This window comes from Solanum lycopersicum, chromosome 1 (assembly GCF_036512215.1).
Source record: "Solanum lycopersicum chromosome 1, SLM_r2.1".
NCBI classification, from domain to species: domain Eukaryota; kingdom Viridiplantae; phylum Streptophyta; class Magnoliopsida; order Solanales; family Solanaceae; genus Solanum; species Solanum lycopersicum.
In genome coordinates, this window is record NC_090800.1 from 32,643,762 (window position 1) to 32,655,098 (window position 11,337).

An 11,337-nucleotide genomic window follows, 5' to 3' on the forward strand; every position below is an offset into this window, starting at 1 on the left:
AACTCTCGATGTATTTCCGAGGAGTATCATGTATATACGGTTGAGAGAGAAATTGATATTATGAGGCATATCACTTCATGGTGTCATATTGCATTGCATCCCATGACATTCTTCATTCTTGATGATTATGTGTTTTATTGATAATTGGGAAGTATTTGATATTTGATTACCTCTATTTAACGAACTTGATCTTCAGTTTTGCTGATATTGTGAGTGTCTTTTTGTGAAAGTTTGTAATTGTTGAATATTGAGTTGTAGTTAAGGATGTGTAATTTGATTAAAATGATTTGAAGAGTTGGATGCTATGAGAATTTTGAACTGTTAGGTTGGGATAATTTTTATCCAGGTTGTAGTTGTGGAGGTTCGGTTGGTGTGTAAGAATTACCCGTGTTTTATCCCCTTAGCTTGTGTTTAGAAGCTTACTTTCTAGGTACCGTGAGGTTTGGTACTCACCCCTTTCTATTACATTTTTTTGTAGGTTACTAGCCCAGACCTTTGTGATATTTCTCTTTCCCTTGTCCGAGGCTTCTTGTGGAGAATTGTGAGGTAGTTGCTTGTTATCTCAGTAGACCTCCTACTCCTATTTATGATTTTGTTTTATTCGAGAAACAATGTCATTTGAGACTTGTTTTTTCCTTTGAAGCAATTGTAATACTTTAGAGGCTTGTACACGTGACAACCAGATTTTGGGATATTTTTGAGTAAATTATGAAATTTCCGCATTTTATTGTAATGGTGGTGTGTTAGGCAAACTTGTCTTGGTGGGATAAGACGAGTGTCATCATATCCATTTTTTATGTCGTAAGAAAGTGCTTACAAAATTATGTTGTGAGATTTTAATGTGTAATGTGTCAACATTTTTGTTTAGAATACCAGTTGTGAACAATTCCATTCAAATTTCACCTATTACTTGGTTAATAATGCATTAATTCTTTGTAATCGTATATTATAACCATAATAATTACAGTGATTTATTTCAAATAACTTGGGGACAGTGATATGAAACCTAAACAATAGTAATGACATGACTACTTTGAGACAATGAGGAATAACATTTATGATACTAACAATCTTAAGGTCATTTTAAATATAACATAATACATCATACTATAGTAAAAATAGATTGATGGAGGTTTATAAGGAAGGAGCTGAAGATCTTTCATTCGAGTTTAGTTAATTATGTTTTTGTATGGACATGATGTTACACTTTACTTGGGAGTGTTGTTGTTTGAGACTTTTTGGTCTGTTGTTTAAACATTAATGTTATTTTTCTATAACTTTTTGGAATTGATCAAATTTCATTACTTCTGACCAACTATTTCTATGAAGATTTTCTTAGACTTCTTTCTTCTACTTAAAATCTCTCTATGACTTATAATTTTTCTATAACAACAAGTTTTTTTAAAATATAGCACTTTAAGATTTCGAAGACAAGCTTTTACGTAAGATAAAATATTCTTGACAAAGTAGTGTATGTATTGAAAATGTGAATATGATTGAATGATCATATGTAAGTAAAATAAAATGGGGCAATTCTGTGCGAATAACGGGTAATTTACCTAGTTACAAGTATAAAAGAAAAAAAAAATTTGAAAAAATGGGCTTAACATCAAAACTAACAATTTAATGGACTACGTTAATACCTATTGTTTTAGCAAAATGAGGAAGAAACTCTTTTGCTTGAGGGTAAAAGATTTTTTTAAAAAAAACAAAAAGTAGTATTTTACCCCAATCATGTGGCTTTTTTCGTATTTGTTTATTATTATTTTCTTTTCCATAACTTGATCTATTAATTTGTCACGATCCAAAAATGGACGTAATGGGACTCGTCTTTTCCCACCAAGACAAGTTAGCCTAAGACCCAATATCTAACAAGGTGCGAAAATAAACAACAATCCAACAACAATTTCTATTATGAAAACAAGTTAACTTAATTCAATCCCCAAAACCAGGTTGTCACGTGCACAAGCCTCTAATGTAAATATTAGAATTGAAATAAAATACGCGTCTAAAATGAAATTGTCTTTCAAGTAAAAACAAAGTCATAAGCTGGAGTAGGAAAGTTCGGTGAGATGACAAGCAACTACCTCACAATCCTCCACAAGATGCCTCGGAAACAAAGAGAATGAGAGGTATCACGAAGATCCGGGTTCGTAACCTACAAAAATTTGTAGAAGCAAGGGGTGAGTAACAAATCACGCGGTACCCAACAAGTCAACCTCTAAATACAAGTTAAGTGAACAAAATATGGGTACTCCTTACACCCTATCTAAACCTCCACGCTACAACCTAACAGTTCAAAATTTACCAAACACACAACTGAATAACCATACTCTATTAGTTTACATATTCTCAATAACAACTCAATATTCAACACTCATAAGTTTCACAGAGGAGCACTCACAAGATCAGCAAAACACAATATCAAGTTTATCAATGATAAGTATGTGCAATGTAATGGAATGCAATGTCAAGTACAGTGATGCATGTCTTCCCTAACGATACACACCCGTTGTCTCTCAGTCTGGGACCCATGGGGGACGTATCTATCCATGCATCTATCGCGGCGCACGACATGACCCTCGATAATAGTAACCATCGCGATGCGCGATACGTCCCTTGAAATATAATATCCATTGCGACGCACGATACGACCCTCGAAATGGTACATCCTCTTATCACATAACTCTTATTACAACCATGTCTCAGATGCAATGCAATGGCATGCTCAAATAAAAATGAGGAGATAACCATTTTGATATTAAAACACAATTTACAACAAGGAATACAACATCAACAAATAAGCAACAAGTCTCCAAATCATTCTCAACACCAGACCAGGAAATACATGAATTTCATATGCTTAACAAGAGTTTAGAAATCCACTTGCCTTAGCCAATCGAATAATTACTCTTCGACTTGAGCCTTCCCTTTCCGTTGAGCTTCCAAACCAATGGAATCTATTCAAGTATATATTCACAATAAGGTTTCAAAACTAACAACACTCACACTTTTATGTGTTTAACCTTGACCTAAAAATTCACCCCAAATTTATAATCAAGTTTGTAATTCTTGATGTTAGTTAACATTTCAACTAGCATATTTTTCAAGTTTCAAGACTAAGGTTAAATCTCATATTTCCTAAATTGCAAGTGTGGTGTTAAGTCATAATTTCTCCAAACACTACAATACTATGGTTAACATGTACTATAAGAAAATTGTGAAACAAAAAATTAATGTCATAACCACTAACATTTACTACATCATACGACATAAATTCACAACCCAAAACCATAAATTGATTATCATAATTAATTAGCCATCACGTGGCCATCATGACATAATGATTGGCTACTTATGTATTCCTTTCCAATTCCAAACATATGTACATAAAGTGGCAGAAGTTAATTTATACGATCAAACTTTCGACTCGTTTCACATTTAATTATAATAATAATAATAATAATAATAATATAATAATAATAATAATAATAATAATAAGAGTAATGAGTTAGTATGCACAAACTTGCCTATATTATTCAAAAAATTATCAAAAATCTTCTCAAGTGATTAACCCATCATTAGATCATTAGCTTCATTAAATGATATCCCCATTACATAATTCTTAATTATAATACACTTATCATTATTTCTGGCCGAATTTTTCAACAACGATGACGAAAATTTAGACCTTCTCTCAAAGATATATAATTATACTAATGTATACTATCGATCATAGAATTACTACAATAAATAAAAGTTGAACTTGAGACTTACCTTAAGCACGAACAAATTTTCTTGCAGTGACAAACTGCCTCTATGTTGAGGTCGTAGGTTAATTCTTTCAAGACTCCTTTGATATTCTTTTTACTAAATAAAATGATATATATAAAAGTAATAAACCCTACTAACTTATTTTAATAATTCAGATTTGGCCCATTATTATTAATGATATTTAAATTATCCACAAATTAATTAAATATTGTTAAATGACAATCAAAAATTATCAAAAATGACCTTTTGAGTCCGTGTCATTACATAATCCACCACTAAAAATCGTGTTCGTCCTCGAACATAAAGTAAAAGAAAGTACATGAAGCTTTAAAAAGTTGAGGATATCTGGCACGCATGTCAGACTCAGTCTCCCAAGTTGCCTCTCCCACTGATCGGTTCTTCCACTTCACCTTCATTGAAGTAATCTCTTTGTTCCTAAGCTTTCGAACTTGCCTATCCAAAATAGCTATAGGCTCCTCCTCAAATGTCAAGTCTGGACCCAACTCCACAGAGTCAAGTGAAAGCACATGAGATTCATTCGGAATATACTTTCGAAGCATAGAGACATGAAAAACATGATGAACTGCTGACAAACTTGGTGACCACGCCAACTTATAAGCCACCTCTCCCACTCGGCTCAAAATCTCAAAAGGTCCAATGAACCTAGGGTTAAGCTTGCCCTTCTTTCCAAACCTCATCACACACCCTTCACGGGTGATACTCGGAGCCAAACCGGTCTGCATAACTATTCTGTCGACTCTGAGCTGTCAATAATCGATGCTGAATCATATGGACTTGCTCCATAGCATCTCTAAGTAAGTCTGTATCCAAAGAGTCCATCTCCACCGAATCAAACCAATCAATCGGAGACCTACACTGTCTTCCATACAACGTCTCAAATGGGTCCATCTGGATACTAGAGTGATAACTTTTATTATAGGCAAAGTCCACTAAGGGTAAATGTTGATCCCATCTAGCACCAAAATCTATCATACACGCTCGAAACATATCTTCCAATACTTGAATGGTCCGCTCAGATTGACCATCTGTCTGACGGTGAAATGTCGTACTCATATCTAACTAAGTACCCAGACCATGTTGTAATGCTTTCCAGAAATGAGAAGTAAATAGTGAACCTAGATCTAATATGATAGAAATTGGAACTCCATGTAGTCGCACAAATCTGACTGATATATAGCTCGACTAACTTTTCGGCCATGTACTTCACCCAAATCGGAATGAAGTGGGAAGACTTGGTCATCCTATCAACAATATCCCAAATGGAGTCATAACCACCCGTTGTGGTAGGCAAACCCACACCAAAGTCCATAGTAATCCGCTCCCACTTCCAAGTAGGAATAGGCATCCTCTGAGATACACCCCCGGGCCACTGGTGCTCACACTTGACCTGCTGGCAAGTCAAACACCTCAAAACAAAGTCTGTAATATCTCTCTTCATCCCACACCACCAGTAATGCTGACTCAAATCATGATACATCTTCGCAGCTCCCGGATGGATGGAATACCGAGAACAATGGGACTCCTCAAGGGATCAATCTAATCAAATCGCCTGTCTTGGGCACACAAATCCTGCCTTCGATCCTCAAGACACCATCAGAATCAAGGAAAACCTCCTTAGCTTCCCCTCTCAATACTTTGTCTCAAATGAGACATAACTTTTCATTATTAAACTGGTGTGCACAAATCTGCTCGACTAAAGAAGATCGAGCCTCAATAAAAGCAATCATCCCATCACTCTCCTCTGAGATCTGCAATCAAACAAGACTGTTAGATAACAATTGAACATCTCTAGCCAATGGTCTCTCCTCAATACTAATAGATGCAAGACTCCCCATGCTATGAGTCTTCCTACTCAAAGCATCGGCCACAACATTGGCCTTACCCGAATGATACAGAATGGTCACATCATAGTCCTTCAGCAATTCAAGCCATCTCCGCTGCCTCAAGTTCAAATCTCTCTGATTAAGGATATATTGAAGACTCCGATGATTCGTGAAAATCTCACAATGCACTCCATACAAATAATGACACCATAACTTAAGTACAAATACCACAGCCGCCAACTCCAAATCATGAGTAGGGTAGTTCTTCTCGTGGGACTTCAATTGCCTAGAAGCATAAGCAATCACTTTCCCCTTCTGTATTAACACACCACCCAATCCAACTCCTGAAGCATCACAATATACTGTAAAGTCTACACCCTCCTCAGGTAGAGTCAACACAGGAGCTGAAGTCAACAAAGTCTTGAGTTTTTGAAAGCTCTGCTCACACTCATCAGACCACTGAAAATGCATATCCTGTCGAGTCAACCTAGTTAATGGAGCTGCAATAGTAGAGAAACTCTGAACAAATTGTCGATAATACCCTGCCAATCCCACAAAACTTCGAATCTCAGTAGGTAAAGTAGCTCGCGTCCAGCCTCTAACTGCCTCAATTTTGGCCGGATCTACTCTAATACCCTCCTTGTACACCACGTGTCTCAAGAATGTCACAAATGTAAGCCAGAACTCAATATTTGACAACTTGGCATACAACTTCTCTTATCTCAACCTCTGAAGTACGATCCTCAGGTGTCGGACATGGTCCTCCTCAGTCTTGGAGTAAACCAAGATGTCATCGATGAAAACAATCACAAAAGAATCAAGGTATGGTCGAAACACCCCATTCATCAATTCCATGAATGTTGTAGGGGCATTAGTCAATCCGAAGGACATCACTAGAAACTCATAATGCCTATATTGGGTCTGAAAAGTTTTCTTAGGGATATCTGATGCCCTAATCTTCAACTGATAATACCCAGACCTCAAATCAATCTTAGAGAACATTGATGCTCCCTGTAATTGATCAAATAAGTCATCAATACGCGGAAGAAGATACTTATTCTTCACTGTTACTTTTTTTAACTGTCTGTAATCAATACACATCCTTATAGTCCTATTCTTTTTCTTCACAAACAATACAGGGGAACCCTAAGGTGATACACTAGGGCGAATAAAACCCTTCTCTCAAAGATATATAATTATACTAATGTATACTATCGATCCTAGAATTACTACAATAAATAAAAATTGAACTTGAGACTTACCTTAAGAACGAACCACGAACAAATTTTCTTGCAATAACAAACTGCCTCTATGTTGAGGTCGTAGGTTAATTCTTTTCAGACTCCTTTCATATTCTTTTTACTAAATAAAATGATATATATAAAAGTAATAAACCCTACTAACTTATTTTAGTATTTAATATGTGGCCCATTATTATTAATGATATTTAAATTACCCACAAATTAATTAAATATTGTTAAATGACAATCCAAAATTATCAAAAATGACCTTTCGACTTTGGGTCATTACATAATTTTATTAAAAAAATAATTCATAAGGGTATACTCGTCATTACCCCCTCATTATGTGAACACTAATTATTAAATTCTCCCACAAATGAAAACATAAAGGAAATTAATTAAAAAAATAAAACAAGAAAACAATGAAAATCCCCGCAAACTATTTATAGAAGTTTTTTGTGTGAAGCAAAATTCACAGTTAATTACACATTTCTCTGTTTTCTTCTTTAATAGAAAGTCAATTCCTAAATTCAATGCTAAAAACTTTGGTGAAACATATCAATAGCAGGGGATGAATCATTTATGAAAATTTTTAAATGATTTCAAACTGTCTGAGAAAAAAAACCCAAAAAAATTAGAAGGACTAAATGACTGTTATTATGAACAACGAAATATGAAAGTTCAAATTGTTATGACTATTCATAGGAAATAAATCTTTTTTAATGAATAAAATATATAGGTTAATTAGAAAGGTATTAATGTTCTAAAATGATACAAAATAATATTGAAGTATGTATGTGATGAAAATCGTAAGAGAAAAACACAAGTGTGAATTGATGAATGATTTGCTATAATTTGTTCACCATTTCTTTCTTATGTGGTACCTCGTTTATTGAGGTTCGAACTTAATCATTTATTGCAAATAATACTTAAGAATTTTTTAAGAAGAAGAAGAGTGGAAAATTTTGAATTCAAATCATATTTTAAAAGTGAGAGGAAACTCATCTATTTATAGTTAACAAATAGTTGTACGAATAGTACTAATTGTTTCTTATCAGAAAAGTCACAACCCTTCAAAAAGTCTTTGCTCATAAAAAAAGTCACAATCATTTGAAAAAGATACAACTCATTAGAAAAGGCACAACCCTTAGAAAAATCACAATCCTTAAAAAAAGTTACAACTCATCGGAAATGTCATAACCCGTCAAAAAAGTCACACCCTTTCGAAAAAAGTCACAATTCATCGAAAAATCATAAGCCTTTAATATGAAAAAGTATTTAATTTTGTTATATTATAATATAATTAATAAAATAAGTTGAATATTTTAAGGGGTATATTATAGCATTTCATCATTCAAATTTGGTAGTATAGATGCTTTTATGGTAGTAGATCTTATTTAGAAGAGACAGTTTCAAAGTTTCAACATATCTGCTTAGTGTAATTTATTTTTAAATCAAAGATATTCTGGTCATTTAATTAATAATTAATATGTGTAAGTTTGTATTATGAGTCATGTATTGTATCCCTTCAATAGACACGTAGCATTTTTTCATGCTTGTATCACTTTTGTCTCTGTCTCTGTCTCTGTCTCAATGTGCTTTCATCTGCATTTGCTTTTTTTGTGTAATTTTATTCCTCTTATTTAGAAGAGACAGTTTGAAACTTTCAACATACATGCTTAATGTAATTTATTTTATCAAGGATATTCTGATCATTTCATCAAGAATCAATATGTGTTAGTTTGTATTATGTGTCATGAATTGTATCCATTCAAAAGACACGTAACATTTTTTCATACTTGTATCACTTCTGCCTCCGTCTTAATGTGCTTTCATCTTCATTTTCTCTCTTCTGTATAATTTTTTCCACTTATTCAAAAAAAAAACAATTTCAAAGTTTCGATATGTATGCTTAAATGTAATTTATTTTTAAATCAAGAATCATTCAATAAGTGATCAATATGTGTTAGTTTGTATTACTTGTCATGTATTGTATCCCTTCAATTGACACGTAGCATTTTTTTCGTGCTTGTATCACTTCTGTCTCTGTCTCAATGTGCTTTCATCTCCATTCGCTCTCTTTTGTATAATTTTTTTCTCTTATTTAGAAGAGAGAGTTTCAAGTTTCAACTTGTAAGCTTAATGTAATTTATTTTTAAATCAAGGATATTCTGGTAATTTCATTAATAATCAATATGTGTTAGTTTGTATTGCGTGTCATGTATTGTATCCCTTTAATAGATACGCATTTTTTGTGCTTGTATCACTTCTGTCTCTGTCTCAACGTGTTTTCATCTCCATTTTCTCTCTTTTGTATAATTTCTTTTCTCTTATTCAGAAGAGACAATTTCAAAATTTCAATATGTATGCTTAACGTAATATATTTTTAAATCAAGGATATTCTTGTCATTTCATCAGTAATCAATATGTGTTAATTTGTAGTACGTGTCATGTATTGTATCCGTTCAATAGACACATAACATTTCTTTTCATTCTTTTATTCGCTTCTGTCTCTGTCTTAATGTGCTTTCATCTCCATTTACTATTTTTTCTATATTTTTTTCTCTTATTCAGTTGAGACAGTTCCAAAATTTCAACATATATGCTTAATGTAATTATTTTTAAATCAAATATATTCTGATCATTTGATATACAATCAATATGTGTAAGTTTGTATTACGTGTCATGTATTGTATCCCTCAATAGACACATAACATTTTTTTCGTACTTGTATCACTTCTATGTTTGTCTCAATGTGCTCTCATCCCCATTTGCTCTCTTTTGTATTATATTTCTTTTTTTTTTTTTGGATTCTCTTCATCTTTGATAATTTCTTAGAAAAAAAGTCCCACTTCAATTTATTGTGTCTTTAATTAAGCTTGATTGAGATATAAATGTGCAAAATTTTCTTTGGTCTACAAACAAATTTAGAAATTTTGGATCTTTGTTGGGTTTGAATTTAAAGGATAAAATAAATATAAAAAATTTAAAATTTACACCTTTTATTTTCTTAAACATCATAGCAACAATTTTTTTAAAAAAACATGATCTAGCTATTTTCCCCTCTTTTTACATTAGAGAACAAGAATTCCTTGATTTTTGTAATGAGTAATGTCAGAATTTTATTATTTACATTTCTTTGATGATTTTTCTTTCTGAGTAACTTTTATTTGATCTGAAAATTATTTTATTGTTGCGATTTTGAATTTGTGAAGTTGATTGTTGATATTTTGTTATTATCACTTGCTTTTTTTCTTTTGGCATTACATTTTTTGCGGACTATTTCTCTGACCGTGTGACTATATAATATTCCAATTAGCAGGTACTATTTTCATATCAAAATCGGATTCATACATGTATAGTATGTTTATAATTCTATACCGTGTGAATATAAATTAACCAATGGTAAAAAGATAGTGTTGAAAAATGTGTAATAAAATAAAACAAATAGACTAAAGCTTTGCATAAATACGATCATGAAACAAGCTAGAAGCCGTGAAATATAATACGATGCAAGCTGATCGATAAGAAAAAGATCTCCTTAGTTGAAACACAAACAAATAAAGCTCAATTGAATAAGACTTCAAGCAAGGAAAATGACTTGGGACTTCAAAAAAGGTATAGACGAGATAGAGTTTTAAGAAATGAGAAAGAAAGTATAATGCTGGTTAATTCGATTGGGGACTGCTCGACTGGATCATTAGTCCCATTATATCATCTCAAATACTTCTCATATTTTAAGATCAAACTCAAAGAAAGTAATTAATTAGTACCTTAATGACTTGAGGAAGAACCTCATTAGAAGATAAAACACCACAAAAAGAATTGACAATTGGATAGAAAAATGACTCATCAAAGGTTGAGTAAATCCTTTGCATTAGTCAATATAGCTAAGTAAAATTTAGGTGGCTAAGTGAAAGCTAGATAGTTAAGTTAGAAACCAAATCTTTTCTTAATTGGAATTGAAATATTTAATTTTTAGCTTATAACTGTTTTTTTTTGTAGATCATCTTTTTGCTTACAAATGCAACTTACTCTTGTATTTTAATTTTATCGTGGAATATTAATAGGGCCACCTTTTCCTAAGTTATCGAGGATATGATTGGTTTATGTGTATTTCTATAAACTTAAAGAAAAAGAAGTGATAAATCTATACTTATATTTACGCGTAACAATTAATCATGATTCAATCAATTTTTCACTCTAATATTTTCATGAATACTAATCTCTCTTTTCTAACCTAATGTAACAGGTCTCAATGTTATGATCAAAAGACCACATTACTAAGACTAAATCTTAGTTAGCCTTCCGTACGAAGAATCAAAATTTTTTTATCATGTAAATGAGATGTAGATACATATTTTGTAAACTTGGCTCCTTAATAAATATCATCAAATAATTAAGTAATATTTACGAAGTTTATCTTCTGTACGTTTTGCACTTTATGATACGGAATAACAATTCAACTTTTATTCGAT

General features: G+C 32.4%; 1 protein-coding gene across 1 annotated transcript; it reads right to left on the reverse strand.

The window, feature by feature from the left end:
* Nucleotides 1-4,049: 4,049 nt before the first annotated feature.
* Nucleotides 4,050-4,472, reverse strand: LOC138341849 (uncharacterized). The gene has a single exon (XM_069293849.1). It carries the CDS (start codon nt 4,470-4,472, stop codon nt 4,050-4,052), a length of 423 nt encoding a protein of 140 aa, XP_069149950.1.
* Between the last annotated feature and the right edge of the window lie 6,865 nt (nt 4,473-11,337).

Bases quoted from the DNA above. Each gene is read 5' to 3' on its own strand.
- LOC138341849 (XM_069293849.1), bottom strand. From the start codon at position 4,472: ATGAGGTTTGGAAAGAAGGGCAAGCTTAACCCTAGGTTCATTGGACCT.